Source organism: Tachysurus vachellii, chromosome 1 (assembly GCF_030014155.1).
Source record: "Tachysurus vachellii isolate PV-2020 chromosome 1, HZAU_Pvac_v1, whole genome shotgun sequence".
Taxonomy (NCBI): Eukaryota; Metazoa; Chordata; class Actinopteri; order Siluriformes; family Bagridae; genus Tachysurus; species Tachysurus vachellii.
The window spans coordinates 17192085-17219852 of record NC_083460.1 but is presented as its reverse complement, the minus strand read 5'-3'; the positions used below and the strand labels follow the sequence as shown (position 1 = coordinate 17219852).

General features: G+C 37.3%; 1 protein-coding gene across 1 annotated transcript in view; it reads left to right on the top strand.

Annotated features, from left to right (window-relative positions):
* The first annotated feature begins 1285 nt into the window (after window positions 1-1285).
* schip1 (schwannomin interacting protein 1) overlaps window positions 1286-27768 on the top strand; it is a 264526-nt gene continuing 238043 nt past the window's right edge. Inside the window, exons 1-5 of the mRNA XM_060875081.1 lie at window positions 1286-1323; window positions 1582-1657; window positions 7383-7453; window positions 7640-7723; window positions 9183-9333. Coding sequence (XP_060731064.1) covers window positions 1301-1323; window positions 1582-1657; window positions 7383-7453; window positions 7640-7723; window positions 9183-9333 — 405 coding nt within the window. The 5' untranslated portion in view covers window positions 1286-1300. The remainder of the gene's footprint in view (window positions 1324-1581; window positions 1658-7382; window positions 7454-7639; window positions 7724-9182; window positions 9334-27768) is intronic.

Genomic DNA, 27768 nt, shown 5'->3' with positions numbered 1-27768 from the left:
ACTGTACATATTTGTACAGGCATCTCACAACAAGGCAGAATGTTATAAGTTCAATAAATAATTGCAAATAATTTGACAAGAGAAAAGAGGTAATGTTTAGTTTTTTTTTTGTTTTTTTTTTTTGTGGGTGTATTACTGGCATATTGTAGAATCCCATCCCAGTTCTCCAGCGCTGATATTTTATGTGACACAACCAAGCTGCACTAGTAGCTAAATTGACTAATAATTTAACAATGAATAGTGCCATGAAGAAGGGCCATTTTTCTCACATTAATCCTTTGATAAAGACAAACCCTTTTGATGTGAGTAACTATTTCTATCAGCTGAACAGCTCATTCTGCAAGGGATATTATTGATCTATGAAGGTGAAATCAACAGTTTGGAGATGATCAATCAGAAAGCAATTGAGAGGGTCTAAAAAGTCAGTCAAAAATTAAGATGACAGTATTTTTTCTTCTTCTTCTCCTTTATATCCAGAGGTGTATATTTTAGAAACATAGTAGCAACAAACTGCTTTCTATTTTCTGATGCATACAAAATAAAATCAAATATCAGTGTCATTTTAATTGTGTGTGTTAATCTGATTCATTAATTATCAGTGGCAAAATTTATACATGTTTATGTAACCTATTTCCACAACACTGACCTGAAAATAGCTCTTAAATGTCCAGTGATGACTGTGCTGTGTGTTGGGGTTTTTTCCCCAGTAATGTATGCATTGTTTTTCCCAAGATGTGTGTGTGTGTGTGTGTGTGTGTGTGTGTAGCCTAACAAACAGCGACACCTTTCCTACTACTACTATAATTTGTGAGCATCTAATTTGTACTAAGTGCTAACTATGGTTCCCCTGATAGACAGCTAAACTAACTGGGTATAAAAATATGGTCTTAGTGTGATTTAAGTTCATGAACTTATATGACATTATAAAGGCTGAATAATTTATTATAGTAAATAATACCATCATACTCGAATCCCACGACAATCAGCCTATATATATATATATATATATATATATATATATATATATATATATATATATATATATATATATATATAGGCTGACTTATGTTAGACTATATATTTGTATGCAATAAAGCCACTATAATGAATTATGCTCTGGCTGGTTTGTGGTTAGTTACATTGCCTAATTGCAGCATTTCTTTACGCGCGCTTATAAACCACGCACAAGTCGAGCTTTCTCATTGGCTGAGTCTGAGCTCTAGGAGTCTCATCTTCAGCTGCTTCTCATCGCACACGGTTTTTTCTCCCTTCTACTTTACCCGAGACGCGACACACGGGCATGTTGGGCACCGGCGATTTTCGGTTAGTGAATTTAAACCACCACTTGGTCTCTGATGTGTGAATGTATATTACGGATTATTATCGTGTCGTCTGGTGCTGTAATAGAGAAAGGAGGCGTGCGAAATAGACTAGGAATTTGTGTGCGTGTGTTTTTAATTACACCGGGTTTGGTATCCTTACTCGATTATGTCATCTTGATGATCTTTAGGATGACCGAATTCCTTCTGTCTGTCCTGAGCTTTATTATATTAACACCCGTAACTTTGCTGGTGTTTGCAGGGAAGCTTCCCGCGGTGAAGGCACGAGACTACGCGGCGAGACGGAGAGGAAGCGCTTGTCTCTGCGAATCACACAGGTAAAGTCGAACAGTGATTCAAAATGCTCCATTCATTTAATTCCCAGAGCGTTAAGGGTTTAGGACGTGCATCTCCAAGGTGCCTTTGGACTGGAATTACATCACTGTCGCCAGTTTAGTGTTCAGATAACTAATGGGAATGAATGGTGCAGCTGCGTCATCGGCGTCCAATGAGTGTATGCGTTTGTGTATGTGTGTGTGCATTCATACGTAAAGGTCGGCGTGTGTTATGTCTTGACACCACACAGAGGCTCGTTTCGCAGTGTCACGTAAACGGAATGATGATCTTGACAGTTGATTACTGTCTCAAGTAATTACCTTGTGCACGTTTGAAATTGTTGTTTCAGCACCCTGGACAGAGGCGAGGCGCATTGTTTTGCCGTGAAGGCGCAAACTTGACATCTACTAAGGTTACAGGAATGGATGGATTGTAGATCCAGTTAAAACCATGGCAAAATGTAAAGTTTGTCAAGTCTTTGCAAAGAACTATTAAGAAACTGTGTGTGTGTGTGTGTGTGTGTGTGTATGTGTGTGTGAGAGAGAGAGAGAGAGAGAGAGAGAGAGAGAGAGAGAGAGAGAGGAACAGAACAGTTTTTTATGCATTCAAACAGATCTCCCAGCACATCTTCTTAATAATTCATGGCACTGTGCTGTATTCAGCGCTTTTAAACTTGAGGTATTGAGCTTAGCCTCATTGCACAGATCGATCACTGTGATTGACTATAATAATGCTTCTATCATATGGATATTTCCTGGTGCAATGCTCTTGCTGGTTTTTATTACTGTTTGGCAACATCACAGACCACAATGGAGAGACCAATGAATCTAAACATATGTAACAGCAGATTTGTAAAATTGGCTTTCCCTCTATGTCTTGGTGGCTCTTAAGCAATAAGGAGATGCACTAGCACTAAGAATGTATTTAATTTTTTTTACATTTATTTATTCCTGTAAAGTGTAAACTCTGCAGTTGTTTGTGTGACTTGACCGTATTCAGCAACAGATAAAGTGAGAGGTAACATCATAAAACTGTGACGGCCACAAAAATTGCACCTTGTATTTGGCCCTGCTGGTTTGTTTCTCTCGCTTGATTCCCAGCTTTCAGCCTGATTGTTTGGGAGGTGTGATGGCGCTTGATGTTACTCAGCATTTTTCAGGACAGGGCGATTTTTGAAAAAAATGTAAATGTGAGGGAATAAAAAACACTAGCAGCAGCCTTGTGGATACTTCCCATATAATTACATGTAAAATGTGGCTAGTGGTGGTGCAAGCTGTTGATAATGTTTTGACTGGAACGGAAACACGTCACCCAACAGTGATTTAATTAAGATGTCTGCCTGTATACCGATATACTTTGTCGAGCCTGCTTCTAGCTAGCTAATTTGCTGCAGTAAACAAACATTACCTTACTAAAGCATGAGTCATCTAGCTAACTGTTGTTCAGCTCTAGTATAATCCAGAGATGGGGGACTCGAGTCATGTGACTTGACCCGAGTCAGACTTAAGTTGCAAATTTGAGACTTGAGAATTGCTTGACAAATATTAAAAAAAGACTCGACTTGACTTTGACTTGACATTCATGACTTAAGACTTGACTTGGTTAAATGACTCAGTGATGGGGGACTCGACTTGACTCGAGTCAGACTTAAGTCGCACATTTGAGAGTTGAGACTTGCTTGACAAATATTAAAAAAGACTCAACTTGACTTTGACTTGACATTCATGACTTGACTTACTTGTGACATGCACATGTGTGACTTACTCCCACCTCTAGTATAAACTCACTGCTATGTTTGGCATCCTCACTGTTAAAGACTTTGCTCTTGTATCCTGTATCAGTCATTACTCAGACATGTATGAATGGTGAACTGAATTAATGTTAGAGATGAGTAAAAAGTAAAAAAAATAATTAGACAGCACTTTTCTAGAACATTTGCTTAGTCTGAATGACAAGTTTATGACAAGTGTATTAAGTTTCACGTTTAATTGCCAAATTTTTGTCATGAGCTAGACTGCTCAGTGTTTATCTGAATGCAAGCACAAACACAAGCACATGCACAAATGTCTGTTAATAGCCTCTGAAACACATTATAAAGGAAACAGCAATGGTGTAGTAATGTCGAAAAGCCAAAAACCTCATTTGTGAAGCAGACAGGGAGACAAGTAGATGGGCAACTATAGAAAGAGGAAGTGAGAGAGATAGATATTAGATGTCAGAAATGTGTTCTGCTTCCTCGGTTGCTTCCCCAAGGGAAGTATATGAGTGTGTTGAGTGCAGCCAGGCCCTGTGCTGAAACAACTGACTGTGTCTTAATAAGGCAGCGGTGTAACAAGATCAGATCCATTGCACTTGCCTGCTTCTGCACTTTGACAGCAAAATAGTTTATTCTGTAGAGCATGGCAGCCTTCTTTGTTATTGTTTCCTGCTCATTCATTAGATGCAAATCTGTCTCTTAAACGCACAGTTGTCTCCAACTCCTGCAGTGATAATTATCTTAAAGGTAGGTGTTGAATATCAAGCCATGTATCATGTATCAGTGTGTAAAAATGTTTTTTATTCTGCTCATGTTGTGTATGAAGAACATGCAGTTTCATAGCTATTTTATTTAAATCAATGTAATGAATCTTGAATCATACTGTGATGAACATTTGTGGTGTTGAGCTACCTATGATGACATCATTTACCCATCAACTACTGTTATGCGTGTAATGAGATGTTAAAAATTGACCCCTGCAACTCCCCATAACAATTTTTGATTATTTGTATAATACACTGTGACTCAAAATATTAATATAAGCAATTGGATTGTTATTACAATTTGTAATGAATGATAATAGTTGAATGGTTTAGACTTTGTTCAACAGCCGTTGAGTGCTAATGTCCTTTTATGGCCCCAAGCCAAGAATTTGTTTTGTATTCATCAGATATGTTCCTTCATGAAAAAATCAAACTATTAATAGAAATTAACTTAACATTTTTTAAATAGCTGTTAATATTATTACTTTTGTCGCTAAAATGGTTGGTCGTGTGAAAAGTAAAGGTGTTGTATAGCTTTAATTAATAGACCTTGACTTTACTGCGATGTCTTTCAACTGCTGTTACTCACAAGAAATAACGCTGAGTGCTACAATCTTTTATGATCTCAAACCCCTGAATCAAAACAGGTCCAGGTCCAACAACATATACATCCATACATAATTAGTAATGAATGCATGGATTTACTGTACATCTTGGTATTTAAAAAAGAACTGGTTCTTCTTGTCCATGTCTGATTTATGGCAATTACATCATTTTTCTGGTTACCTGATCAAACAAATTCAACTTTATAGATTAGCTCATTTTTAGTTTACATTTAGTTTTATGGCGTTTGGCAGATGCTCTCTCTATCCAGTAAATACATCCTGATACTGCTTCAATAGATAGGAGACTAAGAGTACTCAGTCTTAATACCTAGTTAGGGAGGTGGTGTAGTATAAAAAAACATACAGTACCTTTAGTTCCATACACAGTCTCCTGGTGGTCCAGCGACATTACTGTATCTCTAACTCTCATAGCCACAGCCCAGGTTCGATTCCCAGACAGGAAGCTAATCCAGCCACTGAAGAGTTAACTCTCAATGCTGGTCCCAAGCCCAGATAAAAATGGTAGGGGTGCATCAGGAAAGGCATCCGGCATATAACCTGTGCCAAAATCTAATATGTGGACCATGTGATCCGCTGTTGCGACCCTGAACCGGGAAAAGACGAAAGAAGAAGTACAACGTTTAGTTATGTAGAGGCTATAAGGCTTAAATTCATGACTTCTCATCCTTTAATTCCTCTGTGTAATATATTGTGTGGCATTAAGCTTGGGTTCTGATGTATACATGGTGGTCTGTAGGAGCTCCATAAACAGATGATTTCAATGACAACCGTTACCCTGAATAAAACATTGTTATCTGTCATCCACCTTCATAACTGCTAATGAAATTAATGTGAAACCTGAGGGCCAGTATTACAATTAAAAGCCTTCAGATCATCATCAGGCCTCTTTGTCTTCTGTGTGTGTGTTACTGTAACTTACATATTGATTGCTTGTCTGTTACTTATTCTGTATTCCTGTCACTATTATTACTCTTCTCTGGATGATATCCCTTTTGGATGTTGTTTCAATTTCATTCAAGATGGTAACTGATGACAAGTTGGACATTATTGAAGAGTGGAGCTTTGGCATGTAGGTCTTTTGTAATAATGGTGTTAGTAAGTTTCCACTGACTGAATAATTTTTATTTTTTTTTTGATTCAATTATTCTATCATTTACCTTCTGTCTTTTTTCTGCATGACTTACTGTATTTATACTTTACGACAGTGTTGTATAAAGTACAGAGCCGATCCTGACCTCCCTGGGGCCCTAAGCAAAATTCTGCTAAGGGGACCTCCTACCTGACCCGTGAGCCATGTAATCCATTTGCCACACATTCACACTTGACTTCACAGAATCACATCAACTTAACTTTACCGTTATTTGCTCTTGCTGACATCAAACTTGGGGGAAGTCGTGGCCTAATGGTTAGAGTCTGACTCCTAACCCTAAGGTTGTGGGTTCGAGTCTTGGGCCGACCCACGAATTTTCTGATATTTAATGTACTTAAGTATTTGAAGTAAAAGTAAAAAGTAAAATTTCAGTGATTTTCCGTAGGCATAAGAGGCACTTCATCCGGTAGGAAGAATCTTTCATGCCAATTTACAGAAACATTTCTTGCAAATACGGCCACGGGTGTAAAACGTTATCTTCTTCATCCTGTTCACGACTATCGTCGGGGTGGTCGTCTACGACAAGGGCGATAATACATTTTATCTAGGAAATGTAGTGAAGTAAAAGTGAAAGTTGACAAATTTAAATAGCGAAGTAAAGTACAGATACGTGAAATTTCTACTTAAGTACAGTAACGAAGTATTTGTACTCCGTTACATTACAACACTGCTCTACGATATGCTTGCGTGTCCTCTGTTTCGAGAGCTCCAGGACCTACAACTATAATGCTGAATACTGTCACACTGCCACTGCTGCCCATGTAAATTGATTTCCAATATTTCAATTAATTCCTGCCCTTACAAATACAACTCTTTCTCCTGATTCAACATTTCCTCAGTCCAAGTAGTCAATAACCTTACACAGTGCTGATCAAATAGTGCTGGCTGATATTCCTTGGAGATGGATGATATTCCTTGGAGCACAGACATAGTTTTTAAACACAAAAACATCAGGGTATTATTGTACTTCGTAGTCAGTGTGGTAGTGGTACTCTTCTCAAATTCTGCTAAAAGTGCTTTAAGCATTAGCTAGCTTACAACAGCTATTCATAATCTTATCACATAATTGATAGCCAGCATGCTAATAGCTCTGTCAACAGAAAAGTATATAGAAAAATGTAATTCCAAGGTCCTGAAGGATTCCAAAATTGTGTTTCTGTACATTTCTTCACAAAGGCAACTATCATTCAAAGATAGAGAGAACTCTGTGATGAATTTAATAGCTGATTAGAAAGAGTTTAGAGACATTTAGTTTATTTAAAATATGCTTTTTTTCTGTTAGTATCTTGCACTAACTGGAATGTATAGACTCTTACCTGGGTTAAATGGTACTGTATGGAGCAATACAGAAAGAAAACTTGAAAAAAGTTCTTTCATGAAAAACATTTATTATCTTTTGGGTAAAAAAATATTTTGGGTTTTGCTTTGTAGGACGAAGGACGCAAGTGTCATCGCTTCTGCAACCACAGCAGTGCAGGACTGTCAGGACTGAAGATGGAGAGGTTAGAGCGCTGTCTGTATGCTCATGTTTAACCCACTTAACCCAACAAATTCACAACACAGTTAGCTGTAGATGGCTTTTGAAATATAAATGCACTTTGAAATCTCAAACATTGGATTGATGGATTTTTGTGTTTTCTTCAAATTCACATCCCCACCCTTGTGCTGCGTCCTGTCTGCTGTTACAGAAACCGACATCAGCAGACTGAGATAGAAGAAAATGCTATGCTTCCCAATGAACAGCAGCTGCTAATGGAGAAGAAGGCCATAATGTGAGTGTTTTTACTGAACGGGGCAGTGTGAAGAAGGTCAGGTTGGCTACATGAGAACCAAACTCTGAAACAGACATTTTATTAAAAAGTGCACCAGATTAGTACATCAAGCTATTATATGTATTATCTGGACACACAGAACATTACACACTATATAGTATAGAGTCCAAAACTAAGAACTCTTAGTTTAAATCATTACATCCTTTTTCACTAGAAGTGTTTACAGTAGGAAGTGTCTTTACAATGAATTTGTGTAATGAATTTATATGTATGAATTTAGAATAGAACTTTTCTATACTGTAGTGTCGGTGGTTCATTAAAACATTGCTTATTTAAGAAGCTTCCATGTCCAGTATATAACTCAACTCAAGTTGTACGCATTTTGACAGATATTAGACTCTCCATAATCTAACATAACCTAACCTAACCTAATATAACCCTGTCATCTCATCTGACTCCTCATCCTTGATCTGAGCCATTCATAAATAATACAACGCTACAAGTACGTAGCAACCCTTAAAATAAAGTGTTACCCCCAATTGAACATTATGTTTCATCACTTCCTTCTTTGTCTGACAATTTCTAAAAACATCCCTCCTGTTCATGCTGAATTATTCTAGCCGCAGTGGTTTTGTATAATTTGCTGCCTCATGTTTTTGCTGTTCTCACAGCTGTTGATCACAATTAATGTAATTTAGATGGAACTGGACTTAAGCACTCAGATGAAGATTCACTGCTAGGTGACACAACGTCTAAGCCACTAGAAGCTAGAAGAGCTAGCACAGTCAGACGATTTGTGTGAATATAGACAGTTTATATTTGTTTTAAAAAGTCAGTGAAATAAGTCAGTGGACTCAGCATAGAATGACCTTTTTGACATTTATTATAAATGGTTTATAACACATAAATAAATAAATAAATAAATAAATAAATAAATAAATAAATAAATAAATAAATAAATAAATAAATATGCATCAGATTAAACTATTGTACATAGAGCCTGGTGAATATGTTTCCAGCATTTAAATCTGTTCCAGTTTTTATGGACATGAATTGCATTAGTAAAATTTTTTATAATGGAGAAATAAAATTTTTTATGTTCCTAGAAATAGTCTCACACAGAATGGCTTTATTTTCCCTCAAATGACCCATTTCAGTTCCCAACACCATAATTGAATTTTCTCTAGTGGTGACAGTTTGCTGTAGTTGATACAAATGAGTTTTTCTGAGATTTCAGCAGGTCAGTAGACTGAAGGTAAAATACATATGGTTTGATTTCATTTCCTTGGCATGTTTTTATAATGACTATTTATCCTGTAATTGTTGTGTATGGATTGAAAATTAATAGATGTATCTTACAGCACATTCACGACATTCATCCAAATACAGTTTCTGTGTCTGAAGAGTAACTGTTTATTTTAGAATCATGCAAATGATCTATAGTGTTTTAATTTCACAGAATTCAGAGGGCCTGGCGTGCTTTGTTGGGGCGCAAACAAGGCTGGCAGGAGGTGCCGAAGAACCGCATAAATCATCTTGATTTGGTGTCACGGGAAGACGCCTTTCCCGCTAACCTTCCTACTGGAGAGCTGGGTCAAAACCTCACACTGGTAGGAAACCTTGGAGGGAGGGAGGGAGGGAGGGAGGAAGGGAGAGAGAGAGAGAGAGAGAGAGAGAGAGAGAGAGAGAGAGAGAGAGAGAGAGAGAGAGCGAGAGAGAGATTCATCTTGCAGACTTGATATGAAGATATTGAGTTGAGTGTTCATTGGCATGCTGCCCAGATCTGTAATTAGCAGCTAATTAGATTAATTTGCTAAGTAAGTTGATTGATTAATGAAGTAGTCTGAGGAGTGCAGCACCCTTGTTCTGTCTGCCCTTAGGGCTCACTGTGAATTAAACACTGCTCAGCAACTCAAACACACATAAACAAACAGAAACGGAAATCCTTACAGTGTACAGTATATTAACTGAGGTTAAACCTATATGAGAGTTTCTCTCTTCATCTGCTCTCATGAAGATGGTGTGCAGGCGTTGTCTCATTTATCTGAAAGTGGAAGTGGCATCATGCTTTTATTCCACACATGACCTCCATCCTGCTCCTCTCAGGTGCATGGTTACTATCTAAAAGCTGCAGATCGATGAGGAAAGATGGGAGGGAGTTCATAGATTGCTGAATATATTATCTGATTATTCTCTAAGATTCTTATGTATTGAATGAAATCATCATGGACCTCTAGTGTAAGTGAGCCAACATTTTGTCAATTCTGTGTATATTTCCTTTATATGAAGGCATTAGTTACCTGTTATGGTGAGAGGCTTTTAACTGCCTCACGGATTCTTAGCTCTGTCTTAGTTGCTAGCAAAGAATATAAGCATATGAAACTGCATAATGCTAAATGGTGATGCACAAGCTGCCATATGTTATACTAAAATCACAGCGTGAAAAGAAAGATCTACCTGCTCTCTTCTACATATACAATATATGAGCTTACAGACACCCATGATTGGCTATTTGTCAGTGTGTTTGACATGGGAGAGGAAGCAGGCAATCTCTTCCACTCAGGGAGCAAGGATAATTTTGCTCATTTCAACTCCCAGTTATAACATAGTCACGCTTCAAACTATCTTTGAGCACTCGGGTTTATCCCTAGCTTTATGTCGTTTGTCAAATAACCCAATTTAGAAAGCTAACATGGCTTGTCACATAACACTGGGCAATATTACTGACTTTGCATAAGTAAAGTCACAACTTAGATTAATTTAACTTAAATAAAATTGGCTATTTGCCTCACAGATTTTGTTATTTATTTTTTGGAATTCATTCACTTTATGTCCATAGACAATGTGTGTTATTCATATTGACCTTGTATGTCAGTCTAGCTGTCTAATATGTACATGAGATATGGCCTTCACTTGTAAAATCTTGTCACACTTCAATTTTTATAACTTGTTATCATGTGTACCCCTTGACGTTTGTGTCAATCTTAAGAACTTAATCACAGCGAGTTTAAAAGAATAGTGGTGTAAGTTTGAGAAAGTGTACAATGGAGTAACCCTTTCTAGGAAAACTGGAACAACCTGATGATGCCCGAAGGTCCTCATGCATATTTATGTGAGAATGTGAGACCACAGCATGTATGAGCATGTATGAAGTATTGAATATTCATCAGTTCAGCTCTGTAGCCCAGCATTGTAATGAAATCCAGCAATGCTTGTTTGAAAGCCTGCACAGCAGGATGGATCTAATGACTGATGCTTTAAAGCTGATGTTCGTTACGGTTCAAGACGGGCCATGCTAGAAGTCAATAGGGTAATAGTGGGTTATTTTTGCTAAAGGGCATATTCCATTAGGATTTATATATCGAACACGATATGCCATTCTTATCTAATTGGTCCATTAGATTGGCCAATGTGTCCTCTTACGGTTTGATGTTTTTTTTTTAAGTTTAATAATACTGTAATAATAATGAGGTAGCATTTTATTTAACACTTATGCTGCTTCAGAATGGTCAGTTTAAGTGTTTGTTCTTCTAAAGATGGACCAGCACTGGGCCAGAGAGAAGCTAAGTAATGAAGTGTTAACAATTTTTGTACACGAATGAAGATCGCCTGCAGGTTCACTGGTGGCTGACAAAGCCTGTGTGGGATAGGTAGGCTTGAGTTTAGCAGTTAGAGATGAAGGTATGGTTGAAGTGTGCTGTGATTTCCTCAAGGCTGGCTCTTGAATGTTCTTGAAGTAGGAACGCTCAGTTGCCAGTGGTTACGGTCAGTGACTAAGGCTGACCAGTGGCAAGGATCGATGTGGCAAGTGTTCAAAAATACAACCCTCTGCTGTGGTGGCCAGAAGGCTTCATATATATAATGTCGCATTTCTTCCATCTCTTATCTCTACTTTCTCCTGTGAATACACATTAGCTCTTGTCATAATCCATTAGACTGTATATTTACTGAGCAATAAAATTTGTCTACCAACATTCAAGTCTGGGAAAAAAAGGCCAGACCAAAATGTTAACTTGAGATATGAATAGTAAATGATGAATTAAAGAAGATGGAGATAAATGCTAAACATAGACACATATTTTGCTGGTCTTGCTGAAGGTTAGAGAAGGTTAGACCTCAGTCTAAAATATATATTTATTAGTAAAAGTAAATTAGAATGAATTTATTGAAAATTTTTTTATTAAAATCTGGAAAGCAGGATTTGTGTCGATTCTGAGATCAGTCGTTGTTCTGTGACTGCTGCTTCACCCCTGGCTTTTGCCATAACTCTTACCTCTTGCTTTCTGTCTTGCTGCTGATCCTGAGAGATGGTGTGATTTATGATTTTCAGGTGATTGAGCATAAAAAATATGTATAAAATGTACAATGACTGCTTTATTTATAGAGGCCTGCTATGTACTCTTTGGTCCAGTCAACTCACTCTGGGCATATTTCTTAACATTTATGTCCTACTGAATGTAGGCTAACTGTGTGTGTGTGTGTGTGTGTGTGTGTGTGTGTGTGTGTGTGTGTGTGTGTGTTTGTGGTGGAGTATACCTCCACACACTTAGCCCATAAAGGAATGTGCCCAAATTAGCCATTGATTTTTTTTGTGAGATGGGAGAGGTCAAGATTTATTGCAGGTGTCTGAGACTGCAGGGAGGACTCATATTTCACACAAAGAGAGAGAGAGAGAGAGAGAGAGAGAAATAAAGTGATTGGAAACATCAAAGAGACTTGTAGAAGGCAGCCAATCATTTAGAGTTCATTAGTTTAATCGTATTTAATGAGGTTAGTCTAACTCCTCTGCTGGATGTCGTCTGGTTCCGTTTCTTCTTCAGCTTCAGGATGGCCTGATGTGGGTCATTAGTTTTATAAATACAAACACACACCCATACACACATCTCTCTCTCTCTCTCTCTCTCTCTCTCTCTCTCTCTCTCTAAAACCAGTTAACTGCTTCAGCTACCAGAAAGGATGTTATTTTCCTGATTAAGTGATGAGCACAGAAAACAATGATCAGTAATCGCTGGAAAAGATCAGAGGTTCTCTTCACTTGTGTAGAGTTCGTTTACAGTTCTGGGTTTTGTAACTGATTAACCTTTATTGTTGTTCTAATGCTGCACATCACTTATTGTATTTGTGTGTGTGGGTGGGTTGGTGTGGGAGTGTATTTGTGTGTGTGTGGGTGGGTTGGTGTGGGTGGGTATATACAAAAATATATATCAGTGTTTCACACTCACATATCACATGTCTGTCTCTTTTCTACCATAAGTTTCACCTTTCTTATCTCTCTTCTCGCTCTGTCAGTCCTTCTTGTCCACACAGTTCTCTCTTGGGAATGTATCGAGCCAGATGAGGGCTTCATTATTAACTCTAAAGGTTACTCTCTCTCTCTCTCTCTCCCTCTCTCTCTCTCTCTCTCTCTCTCTCTCCTGCCCTCTCTCTCTTCTATGTGTGGCCAGTGAAGTAAATCACATCTAATGAGTTCCCAAGAGAGAATGGATGACGGTATTTTCTTTGTCTTTAACTCCCATTGAAAACAGACGATGAGAAAAGAAATGAATGAAAGTAATCAAATCTTTTTTTTTTTTTTTTGCTTCGTCACTTCACAATATGCCTACTGAAGCTCAGACTACCTAATGCTTAAGGAAACAAGCTGTGCTTATGAGACTATTTCCGCAATGGGGGATTTTTATAAAAAGATAAGAACCATGTACGGCTAATCGGTCACAAATTATGTTTCATAATTATGAACAATAACTTTGTAATTTTGAGTTCTCTGGTTCCTGCCTTTCCTGCTGCTGCTCATTCATGAAGCCCATACATTTTATTTTAAGAAAAGACACAAAATCTCCCATTTAACTGGAATCTTTTTTATGGCTCACATATAAACCCATGGACTTTCTATCCTTTGCTTGCACTCCCTGTCTTTCTGTTATTCTTTGACCTCTTTTATCATGAGGTCTGTCACTGTGGTCTCTCTCTCTCTCTCTCTCTCTCTCTCTCTCTCTCTCTCTCTCTCTCTCTCTCTCCTGTAGAGTCAATCCTGTTCTCTCCTTTCTTTTAATTCCACCCTTCTTTTCTCAATCTATCCCCTTTGCACCGAAGGAGCAGAGCAGCTGTCAAGACTGAGCTATCCTTTCTTAACCTCCATTTGATAACATCCCCTTGTTCTTTCTTCCCTCCTCCATTATCTCACTTGTCTTGATGTCTCCTGATAGAGCATCACTGGTGCTGATGCTGTGCTGGTTATAAAATGTTCAAACAGAAGAGTAAATCTGTTTTATTTCTTAAATCCTATGGGACCACATTACAACAGGTAATAGATAAACTTTTATAAAGCCCTCATGGAGAAATTAAAGGGTTTGTAGTGGATCATGTTTTTATCTAAGAGCCTGTCATAGTTCTAAATGTGCAGGATGGCAAAGAAAAATAAAGAGTATTTATTTTATTTAATTAAATACAGGAAACAGGACAGTTTTTGCTGTCTCAGGGTCCGGTATGCTTCACCTTCTTTCGGGTCTCTTTTTGCCTGTGTTGTTGCTTTTGTTATAAATCTTTGATGCCAGGAATTGGAATTGAATATCTGACCGTTAGGATGAAATCAAATTTGTTTTCTTGTTCGTTATGTTTAAGCACCGTAAGGTGAAATTATGTGATTTGTCAAAAGAACTCAAAGAAATTGGGCTAAACATTGGTCTGAAGAAACAAGTTGTAGAAACGTAATGTTGATAGAGTCCCTCATACTCTTCTACTTCCTCCTTTTCTCCTTATGCACTTTTTAACAGTCTGACAACTAATTGAGTTGTCTGTCACTCCAAAATTAATTAAACACATTCCAAAGCAAACACCATTATAGATACTGGTATATTGGCATAACACATGCAGACACACAGGAATACCCCATTTCTGAAATAACGAATCCCATTTGTTCCATCTTTATGTGCCCATATTTAGAGAGAGAGAGAGAGAGAGAGAGAGAGAGAGAGAGAGAGAGAGAGAGGTCTGTGCGTGTGTGTGTGTGTGCGCATTTGAGATAATCCATGTCTGGCTTAACCCCCATGAAGATTAGCATTGCCAATTTTTAAATTAAATTTTAATATTTCATTATTATTAAGATTTAATATGCAAATGAAATTGAATATTAATGATGCCATAATGTTACAGTGCATTAGCAGCAGCTTTATACTAGCAAGGTGAATGTTAACACAAAAATATCAAACGCAAGGACACAAGATCATCATTTTCAGCAACTGATAATTAGAAATATTATTATATCCAAACAGAATTTGTTTTCTGTTCACTAAAAAAAATATCTGGTGTTTTTTTTGTAGCATATGAAAATATATGTCATGCTTTTATTCATAGCCATATTAATACATCCACTGACACAAAGTTTATTTAGCAACTAATTTTCGTTGTTGTTCATTGGCAACCTAAAATTATGCTAATGCTAATAAGACTTGCTAACTGGCATCTGGTTTTGCTCTCCTCACAGCTCACATCCAAACAAACTCAGCAGTTTTCATGTGGTACATAATATGGTACAGCGTATCAGCAGTGTGTCCTCTTCTGAAGGTTAGCTAGTCATCTCCATGTTTTATAATAAAGCTTTGTTCTTCTTCTAATGTTCTCAAAGCACTTATGGCTAAAATATACGGTGAAAAATGATCAGTTTTAGGCACAAAGGAACAGTTGTGGTGTCTGACTTACTCGATTAATATCTGATGTATCTTCTGAGTCTGTTAGAGGACAGCATTGGACAGGGCATTGAATTAACACTTTTAACAATGGACATTGTCTCAAAGCAGCTTTACAGAACATAAGAAGCTTAATACAAATATTTTATTATACAAAGATTAATATAATGCAAAAGTGCAAAGATTAATATTAGATTTATATTTAAATGTGTATGTATTTATCCCTAATGAACAAGTCTGAAGTGACTGAGGTGACTGTGGGGAGGAAAAACTCCCTTAGATGCAAAAAGAAGAAACCTTGAGAGGAACCAGACTCAAAAGTCAACCTCATCCTCATTTGGGTGACACCGAAGGGTGTGATTATAAACTGTTATAAACACTAGAGAGTGTTATTATGAATAATGTCATTTCTACAGTCAGATACAGTCTGATAATTGCTCATTTTTTCTATTATATAATGTCTTATACCCTTTTCCGGCATCTTCTATGGAATCAGTTAACGTTTAAATAGAAACAAAAATTGAACACAAAAGTTGTGTTGAGCTTAATTTTTAACATATTTCCCAAAAAATATCTCATTCTATTGATTAATACTTTTTGTTTTTCATTTTCTCAGGTTTCTCATGCAGTCCATTAGCTGAGTCATTCCTTTGTATAATTTCACATTTTCCCACGCTTTCATTTTCCATCACATTATTTTACTCTCACCTGTTCAGGCTCTGCCTTGATTTTCTTTGGCATGTTTCAGCTATATTGCTTCAGGCCTCAATGTTGGTCTTTTATCTAATGGTGCTGTAACGTGGTGATTAGGCAGCAGATGAGAGCCTTTACTTCCTTTAGTGGAATAGACAGAAACTCTTTTATGATTCTCCCTGGAAATTATTTGTTATTATATGACGAACTGTTTCTGGGAATAATGTTTTACAGTTTAAAACTGGCTCAAAATCCTGCTCATTTATCCCAACAAATCCTTTCTTTTCACACGTTATCTCATCCAGAATTAGCTCACGTTGCTCTGTAGCTTTCTCATCGACAGTCTTCTATTTTCAAATTTCGTTTTGTGCATCTTTCCCCTTTCCCCCTCTTTTCTCTTTTGTAGCCTGCACCTATTTATGAAGTACACAGTGAAAAGCACCTTTCTACATTTATATGTTTATATGTCTGTAAGACTGCAGTTTGATCACAAGAACCATGATTAATTACTGTAGTGAATTAATGAGCAACAAAGAGCTTCAGTTGACTACAAGGTTGTCAGGTGCTGCATTAAAAACATATATAAATATATATCGTCGCTGTCGGACGAATGTCCAAATTTGGTCAATTTCATATTTTTTCACATATCGATGCTATTGGTCAGTCCCCACGTGGGTCTGTTATTTTTACAAGTTATTAACCAATCTAAAGTCTTGAAAATAGCTTGAGCACAAATCTCATAACTCCATTGGACACTTCAACTGTCCACCTATTCCTCACTCCCCTTGAGAGCTTTGTGGCATATTTCTCCTTAATAAGAGTCGCAATGAATCAACGCGTCTTCTGAGGTAAATGTCTTCAAAACACTGGGCTCAAAGAAAAACAAATCTTGACCCCCGCTAGTTCTGGTGCTCGTCTAAGGACAGGAATTTAATGCAAGACAATCCACTGCAACGCGGACTAAACCCTGTGCACTGCAGATAAGGTACGCTGTTTTTTTAATTTCCTGAAAAATAACGGTTTTGGAGATATGAGGATTCCACCCGACAGCGACGATATGTAGATTGTATGAGGCTCTATCTGGAAATCATGCATGATGGGTCTTTTAAAGGTCATTTTTTTGAGGTCCAGTGAAGATTTCTGCTGAATAAGCTTTGTGAGGGTGTCATTATATTCAGCAGTGTGGCTTCTGTTCTTAAGGTTGTTTTTTTTTTTTTGTCTAAATCAATATCCACCTTTATATACACCAGAAGAAACTCAATTCAAACTGGCTTCCTTCTACTCCAGTCTTTTGTTTCACTGGCTAAATCTCAGACTGAAGAAAATAACCTGGTGGCCTTTCAGGTCCTCCAGCACCATGGACATCTTATTTCACATTTATTGTGGCATTAAAGCAGAGTAATAGTGACAAGTATACTACAGCCTATTTATGCCTTAATCAGGTTTCAGACTTTCCTCCATTTTTCCCACCCACTTGTCTTCCACAGTGGCATTTGATTGTATCGAATGCTTTAGGCACGGCATCAGATGAAGAGATTTGCTGGAAGCTAAAGTGTTACGTGATTGGTGGCTATGTGGATGAACTGTTATGAATACCTTTTATCTTTTTCATCAAGAAAACATGAAAAATATCTCATAAAGCTCTGGTAATAGTCATTCTTTGATTCCTATGAACTGAAACACAAATGACAGGTAACCCTTAACCCTAACCCTTAACCGTTAACCAATAACCCCAACTGTTAGCCAATAATACCAACCATTAACCCTTAACCCCACCCATTAACCAATAACCCCAACTGTTAACCCTTCACCCTAACTGCAACTGTTAACCAATAACCCCATTCATTAACCCTAACCCTTAACCCCAACTGTCAACAAATAACCCTAACCATTAACCCTAACCCCAACTGTTAACCAATAACCCCAACCATTAACCCTAACTGTTAACCAATAACCCTAACCCCACCCGTTAACCAATAACCCCAAATATTAACCCTTCACTCTAACCCTTAACTGCAACTGTTAACTAATAACCCCATCCATTAACCCTAACCCCAACTGTTAATCAATAACCCCATCCATTAACCCTAACCCTTAACCCCATCCATTAACCCTAACCCTAACCCCAACTGTTAATCAATAACCCCATCCATTAACCCTAACCCCAACTTTTAACCAATAACCCTAACCCCAACTGTTAACCAATAACCCCAACCATTAACCCTAACCGTAACCCCAACTGTTAATCAATAACCCCATCCATTAACCCTAACCCTTAACCCCAACTTTTAACCAATAACCCTAACCCCAACTGTTAACCAATAACCCCAACCATTAACCCTAACCGTAACCCCAACTGTTAACCAATAACCCCAACCATTAACCCTAACCCTTAACCCCAACTGTTAACTAATAACCCCAACCATTAACACTTAACCCTAACCCATTATGTGGCCAAAATTATTTGAAGACCTGAGTATTGAACATCCTCTTCCAAAACTATGCATTAATTTTAGGTTAATAATGATTTGCTACAACGAACACCCCCACTCTTTGTACTAGATTTTGCCCTTTTACCCATTTAGCCAGAAGATGATGTAGAAAAAATAGACATTCTGGACAATTATGTGGGGGAGGAACCACATATGGGTGGGTGTGATGTTCAGTTCAGCGCAAACTTTAGGCATTATAGTGTGTGTCTATGTATTTGTTTTGAGTCAGAGATGAAAGGTGTTTTATTTTCTGCATAAAATTTATTTTATGCATGATACAAAATGATAATAACTTGATAATAATGATATTTACATAATTTATTTATATAATTCAATATTAGAGTCATATCTTGTGATGTTCATGTCAGGTATTTTTATTCTTCCCTACGGTTCAGTTAAACCAATTTTAGGCTTAAATTGAACTCTAGCTCGACTCTTCGCTCTTCCACAAATCAAAAGCCAGTCACTGTCGAGCTCTCGACAGACTGCCGTCAATCCTACAGGACCCAGGAGTGAAGCTGGCTAAGAAAGCTGAGCTACTCTCACAACAGTGCTATAAGTGAGGGATTTAAGGGGGGCCTTTCTTGTTTTATTTTAATTGTACAGTACAACCTTGGATCAAAGGTCAATTTATAGCCCTGTAAACATAGTTTGAAACAAAGATAGAATGAGAGAGAATTTGAACTTTATGTGGCGTAAATCCAAACCACAGCCATACTGCAGAAAGGATTAAATCAGCATCATCCCCCTGCAGTATACTTGAGCATGAGACATGACTACAGTAAGATACTGTTTTTTGACTACCTAGCTACTATCTGCCTTCAAACCTGCATGGAAATTTGTAGGTGCATTGCTCACATGGTACAGGTCATTTTTTACCCATCATCATCATGATTAACATGCATAACCTGAATGTTTAGCATGGGTAGGTCACCTTACGTCCACAACCACGCTCAATACCATAAGGATAAAGTATAGGCTTATTATAAATTTTATAGCAATAGATCCTGCTAATCACTTAAAAAGAGTCTGGCAGGATTATTAAACACCACAACAAAAGATCAACATACAGCATGTATAGGTTTGTCAAAGTAAGCAGCATTAGCTTCCTAGATAGGTATTTAGTAAGGATACTGTAGCTCATGAAATATATAATTCACGATAAATAGCAGAAAACTATGTAAATCCATTGTAATGCATTATTACAGTATATAAAACACACACACACACACACACACAATTTCGAGAGAATATTTAAGAGACAAGCGTTAAAGCAATTCTGCTGTCTCAGGTCACAGTGATGTTAACCAGCTGGAGGCAGTGTGATGGAAAGCACACCCGCTGTTTATACTTCCACACAGGATGAATTCCATGAATACAGAAATGTAATAAAGATTTGTCTGTTGTAAAATCCAGCCGGGTTGAAGTGAAATGCATAAAGACAGCATGAGGAGCGAGTGTCTGTTGAATTCCTAAGCAGAGATACATACATGTATGATCAGTGTCAATCCAAACACACTTGTTCATACTGAGTCCTGATCTCTCTCTCTCTCTCTCTCTCTCTCTCTCTCTCTCTCTCTCTCTCTCTCTCTCTCTATTCTTCCCTCTCTAACATGAAAGCAGTTGTTTCCATGGTGCAGTGTGTATGACGTGTGCTCAGATGTGAAGGTCAGGCAAGCTGTGTGTGATTAATTATTTACATGTACCTATATGACTTTCACTCATATGCAGGTTTCATATACTGTAGACTGGGGGCGCAAAATAGTGGCCTGCCACACCAAATCTGGGGGATTATGGGATATGGATAATTTAGGAAGACTACTTTTACTATTTTTTTGTCAGAAATTCAACACATTAAAGTTTTTCAAGCGTGATAGAACTTTCAGTTGACTTTAAGAAAAATCTAGCGTTTATTTTCACACTTGTATAATTGGCCATATCAAGGCCTTTCACACTATTTACTTTTGTTGCTCCTCTCCTGTTATTGGAGAGAATACAGAGGCTAGTTTGCTATTTTATGTTTATTTTTTTTGTCATTGTGACATATGAATGCAATTGCAAGCTCATGAAATCAAGTCTGACGTTCAAATAAAGTGTTTTGCACGTAAGACTTGATCACATGAGCTTGCAATTGCATTCATAAATACATAAAATTCCTCCAGTCTTTTCTTAATGGAATGCAGAACAAACTAGTTTATTTCCTTTCTAGACCTGTTCAACACTTTCTGGTACATTGTGATATTTTTTCATTTATTTAGTGTTAACATTTTTATTGTGTTTTAGGGAAAGCATTGTCTGAATGTTTGCTAGCTTCAAAAACCTTTGCTAGCTTTTATTGTTAGTTAGCTTGCTAAAATATCTATTAGTTTTATCTATAATAAAATACATGACCTTATGTTGGAAAAGAAAAAGAAAAGAAACAATATTGGTTTTGTCATTCGATCATGTTAATCACTGTCAGTCAACTGAATCAGGCCGTGCTTGTTTTTCTCAATGACTCATATTATTTGTATTATTTTTATTTTTTCCCCTTCTGGTGTATTCTGAAAAATATCTCCAGGTTGACCTGTTTACTGGATGTGAGGTTCTTCTGTACACTGATCAGATGAACACAGAAGACAGGGTTGGCTATCTATGACAGAAACGATTGAGTATGATGGAGTGAGCTGCTGGGAAGTGAATAAGTCCTAGTTCTTCTCTCTCTCTGTTTCTCTTTCTCTCTCTCTCTCTCTCTCTCTTTCTCTCTCTCTCTCTCTCTCTCTCTCTCTCGCTCTCTCAGACTCACACTCATGCTTGAACACCCTCTTTCTCTCCCTCTTCATCTCTCATGTTATGGTTCTGTTTGAGCTGATCTAAATTCAGATTTCACAGCCTGTTGTTAATCATCTTTCATCTCTCTCTCTCTCTCTCTCTCTCTCTCTCTCTCTCTCTCTACGTATGCATGGTGTCAGAGTTAGTGTGGCATCTTTACATTTTTTCGGCATTTAATGCAATTTTTCCGTTTAACATCTCAGATTAATCACTTTTAGTAGCTGTGCGTGCCTGTGTGTGTGTGTGTGTGTGTGTGTGTGTGTGCATAGCATGTTAGAAGAGCATGGGCTTTATAGAATTTCACTTTCAGTGCCTGCATGAGCTAAAGAAAACTGTCCATTAAACATTTGAAGAAATATAATAAGCAGCACAGAAGTGACCATGTTTAGGAAGTTTCCTTATGAAGGTCAACATTTTTAATGCTGTTTTGTCTTGAGTTGGTGTTGTGAGAGACAGATTATCAGCGTCTTCATGCCTGTTGTCTGTCAGCCACAAACATACTCGACTCACATATTACACATCTGTACTTTCTGAATGCCAGCTGTGGTCAATCATAAGCTTTTCATAGTTCTCTGATACATGTGGTGTGTGTGTGTGGGTGTGTGTGTGTGTGTGTGGGTGTGTGTTTGTGTGTGTGTGTGTGTGTGTGTGCATGTGCAGGGGTGTGTGGACGGTAGACAATGCTGTCTTATCCGTGAGTACTAGTGTAGGCAGTTCATCAGTTTAATTATATCTGACATTGTGTTTTTCTGTCTCGGTCTGTTTGCTAAGTTACCAGTCCAAGTGCAGGTCTAACTGCAGACATTTCAGAATATTTCAGCATGTTGCAAGGTATTGTCAGAGACAAAGTAAGCTTACTGTCTTATTTACAGTGGAATCATCTTTTTTTTCTGCTCAGGCTAAAGAAAAATTTAAATATTAAAACACACACTTGCCATAAGGAGGATCTGAAAACAGGAGAAGATGTCTTGTGTAGATATCTTTTAAGACCTCTTCCCCTGCATCACTTCCATCTATATCCAGATTTGTAGCAAGCACATTAAAGACTTCTGGTTATATTTATCCTGAAAAAGACTTCACAGACTACCGATTTACATACCAGGTTATTTCACTTATCTGTTTGAGCATGAATCTGGAATTCGTGGCACAGTATGGTGATGTTTGCTTCTCACCTGAGGGGCAGTTGAGTCAGGTGACATGAAAGAAGCTGACCTTTGCTCTATATAGTGTATTCACTGGTGTCCCACAAGTCTTAGTGCTTGGTCCTTTTCTGTGAGTGGGGTCATACCCTCACATGGGCTTTCAATACAGTTATGATGCTGAAGACATTCACACACCTCATATTCTTTTCATTCCACATACCGGTCTCAGAATGTCTCATTGTGGCAGCTCATCACCTGAAAATAAATCCCAGCAAGACAGAGCTGCTGAATATCCCTCGAGATGTCAAGGTCTTGTGATTTCCCAGGACAACTCTCTGATCACACCAGCTGACAATGCACACACCCATGAAGAACCAGCTAACATTCTTTCTTCACATTGTTTATCTGATGCAGTCATGCAAGTTGAACGAATCTATTGGTTGCGCTTGAATAATACACCAATCCTTAACTAATTACAGTTTGGTCAATGATTGCAGCAGGGTGGCTTATCTGTGTGGTCCTTCATAATGCATGCCACATTTTTTCTTCAATCTTAGCCATGGATATCAGCCATATGTATAAATACATTAAGAAAAAAGCTATATTACATGTACATAACTTTTAGCATTAAGTTGATGTCCTAATGCATAACGGTCCCTGAAATCTGCAATAAAGAATGATTCACAACTCTAATCAAACCCTGCTACTGTTCAGAGCCACAAGAGCACTCGAAAAAGAAAGGCAAGGACTTTTATTTACTGCCAGGTTTATAGCTCTTACATTAACAGCATATCACTGGTTGAACTGACCATCTAAAAACATTTACATACAATTTATGACCCATTATGTGGCAATTTATTTGCTTTAATTGCCTGTGGATGTGAGGGTGAAGGTAAAAATGTCTGCTGTGTTTAAAGTCCTGCTTGTGAATCAGAAGACAACGGTTAGACACACACTAGCAAGATATGTCTGATGTGGCATCTGTTCAATTCAGCTTGACATGGTACATCCTGCTCACATCCAGCTAACAAAAAGCTCATTTCTCCCAGCAAACAGACGTGAAGAAAGAGCCTGTTCTGTCTATGTTCTCAAAAATACGCAGCCCTTGAAGATACATAGCTGAGTCGGGGTTGGAGAGAGAATATAAAAGAAATAAAATAAACTTTGTGTAACTGAGAGATTACAGCAATAGCTTACTTTGAATGGCTGCCATTTCCAGCTTCTCTGTTAAACATCCCGAATTACTCTGATTATTCCAGTGATATGCTAATCAGGATCTTTCCTTTTATGCTCGTATAATCAGCTCTTAGCTTGGCCTGTGCAGAATGTTATAGCTTAAAATGAAACTTAAAAGCTAGGTGGAGATGTAAATTGTACCGGAAATGTGAATAATAGTCAGTAGGACATACCGATGAAGGAACGTGACCTTTTGTCAAGGATAGGTGTGATGCTACACCTACTGCCTAGTATGATGTAATAGATTCATCTTTAATTAGAGCGACTGTAATGCTGAATCAAACTGGCAGCAATCATGTTTTCTTCAGTAATTAGGTAGTTCATTTACATACAGATTGGAGGTATTCTGTTAATGTGAAGAAGGCAAATAAACACATCATATTACAAACAAGTAAATCAGTTTTTGCTGTAATTTTAATGTACCGTGTGATTTGTCAGTTATATTTCCCCAGTGGTTCAAGAGCATTAAAAATTCTGTAAAATGCAAAAATTGTACGGCGTTATTACTACAAAATGTAAAGCGATGATGAAGAACATTTAATGGGATGGCAGTCACTGAGGCATTCATGCAAAGTAGTTAAAAAATGTAATAAAAAATAGGAACTTTAGACATTTTCTGTTTATTTCATCGTAGTAGTTAAAATGTCCAAATATAAGATTTCACACATAGTTTATTAGTGCTAGAATGTGCTGGACGGTGCAATCTGTACGGAATATAATGATCTGAATCAGGGACTGTATTTATAAAGAGTCTAATAATGATCTCAGAAAGCTCTTATGAATCTTATCTTCAGAGTGGTTCAGGACCAAAATCTGAGCAACTCTGAACAAGGACAATACAACAACGTTTATCTTAGAGAGGAGGCGGGGCTTATCCTGTTACTAGGTGACACGTTCTTATGAAGACTGTGATTGGTTGTCCAATAAAAATAAATAAATAAATAAATAAATAAATAAATAAATAAATAAATAAGCAAACAAACAAACAAACAAACAAATAAATAATAATAAATAAATAAAAAAAATACAGTAAAAATGTTATCTCTAATATGATTTTATAAATTTTATAAATAAATAAATAAATAAATACACAATCTAATCTGTATCATCTTATTAACTCACTATCATTATTAAATATCGTACACCACACATTTCTTCTCCCTCTTCACCTTTCAGCCATTTTCTCCTCTGATAAAGAAACTCTTCATCTTCTTAAAAGTCCTCCTCATTTCTTTACCTTATGAGCTCTTTTAAGGATTAAGATGCTTTATGAAGAACTTTTATCTTTTCTAGGATCCTCTCTTTCATTTTAAGGGGAAACACCAACATTTCTATAAATTTTCTTAGAATTTTTCTTAGAATAGGAGAAACTCTTTACACTAAGTATTTTTATGAGCCCAGATGTTTCTGTGTTCAAGTGTTTACATTTCATTCATCTGCATTTCACTGAGACCCTGAAATCTGTTCAATAGATCTGTAAATCTTTTGTATTAAGGCTGAACATTATGACCATGTGAATTACACGTTAAGCTACCAGTAGTGGTGGTGGGATTGAAGAATGGAGACACTTTTTTTTTTTAAGATGACATAATGATTTCTTTTTTTTCTGTCTTAGGCATTTGCACACTGCAGTTTTGGGTCAGTGTGGGTTTAAGAATATCACTGTGGCTGTCACATCCACTGCACTGCTCTGCCAACATCAGCGTAGGATATTAAAGAGCCAGTCCAGTGGCCTGCTGTCATGCCCACTTAGTCAAATGGCTTTTGTCACACTGAGAACTGAACACCATGATGTAATTACTAATATTCCATCCACAGAATGATGTTCTATGATAAAGCACTTGTATATTTGCTTATGTAGGTTGACAGCTCAAATAATTAACAAATAAAAAAAGTGGGGCTGATCTCAGATTTACTGTGTGCTCACAACATTTAATGGCAGCAAGTCTTTGGCTGTTAGCAGTGTAATGGCTCACTGGAGCCTTCTTTTTCACTTGATAAAATACCCATAAAAGCTTAAAGCTAAATCATCTGTTTCCACCTAACTATCCTCACCATGTTTTACCCCAGATGCCCTTCCTGATGCAACCCCCTCTTTTATCCAGGCTTGGGACCAGCACAGAAGTCACTGGCTAGATTATCGACAAAGTTAACATTTTTAACTCTGTTCCTTTTGGACTAGTTTAGATTCTGACATTAGACTAATTAAGGATCTATTGTTAAGGCTGCTGCAGTTGAAAGAAACAAACACAAACAGTATGTAATATGTGCTACCATTTCAAGGAAGGACAAGACACAGGTCTCACACAGAAAGATCATAAACTGCGGCTCTCTACCCAGTTCTTTAGCGCCGATTGTGTACTAGCGTGACTGTGACAAACTTGCGACTGCAGAAAAGAGAGGCAGAAGAAGAGAGAATAATGATGATACAGCTCTAGATTTTATGGTGACAATGTTAACTGCCCATAGGCCTTTAATTCCACTGATGTACTGGCCTGTCCTATAGCCTTGATGTCCGGGGTATTGCCATGTTACAGTACATATAAATTAAATGTCACCCTTGAAGGTACTAACATAAAACATAAGGAGCATGTTTTTATGCCTTCTATACAGCCAATGCAGACATGTCAGTAATGCTCTCGGGTGCATTAAGGAAATCTTGGTTTACTTGCTCTTTCTCTCTCTCTCTCACACACACTCACCTTTGGTCTGGAGTCTGGGCAGTAATTATGGTGTTACTGTATGTAGGCTGAGATTGACCCAAAACTGAGGCAAGAATGCAAAATACTAAAAAATGGGATAGATAAAACTACTCGGATGCACTGATTCAAATTTGAACTCTGCTTTCTCCTTCTAAAGTTCTATAGCTCAGGGCACTAATGCATAAATGTTGTGTGTGGGCATGTGCTCGTGTAAAGTCACTGCAGTAGTAGGTGTTTCTAATTAACTTCTTAGCAGGTGCTTGACTACAAACGTCAGTGCCAGGGGTAACAGGGTCAGTAACTGGCCTTGAGTGTATAGTAATACCTGTGTGTTTGTGTGTGTCTGAGTAGGATCTTTACATATACTGTAACTGAGGGTGACCTTTTTTGCTTGTCTTTTTTTTCCCCCTCATCTTCCTCTGTTTCGTTGCATTAGTTAATGTCATCGACAACATTTGAAGAAACATGCGGTGAAAAATCACAAGAATTCCTTTATTAAATCTTATTGGCACATAATATGTCGTGAAATGTTTATATAAAAACAGGTTTATATGCCGTTCAATTCCTGTAGTTCTCAATATGCGCATAGAGCTTTAATAATCTCCATAAAATTATATTTTATTATAGAGTTTTTGTAAATGTCCTGTATGATAATGATCTCAATGAACTGGGAATAATAAAAGTTAATGAAGTGTTAAACATTTATTATCCATGACTGTGTTTTAACTAAACTGTTTATTATTTGTATTTGACGATTTTCTAAAAAAAAAAAAAATCTCTCTCTCTCTCTCTCTCTCTCTCTCTCTCTCTCTCTCTCTCTCTCTTTGTAATGAATAGAGTTAATCTGCATATATTAATGAAGTGGAATTAGAAATATAAATTTGAGTTATAACAGTATTAGATGACATCTTTTTTGAAGCTGATTCAAACTTTTGAGTGTATTATATGAAATCATTAGGTTATTAACTTTCACGCACGTGAAAAGATGGAGCTTTCTAAACAGATAGAGACGTTTTTACTGAGATGTTGTTAGCATCTGTAGGATTTCATTTCACACATGATCTCTGTTAATACACAGTTTTAATATGTATTCATTTGGCAGACACTTTTACCCAAATTACATTGACTGCGAGGAAGAATCCAAACCAGACATGAAGCTGAGAGTTAAGGGCTTTGCTCAAAGGTCTAAATTATTTCCGTTTGCATTTACGGTAGACGCTCTTATCCAGAGTGACTTACAGTTGTCTCATTTATACAGCTGAGGGTTAAGGGCCTTGCTCAGGGGCC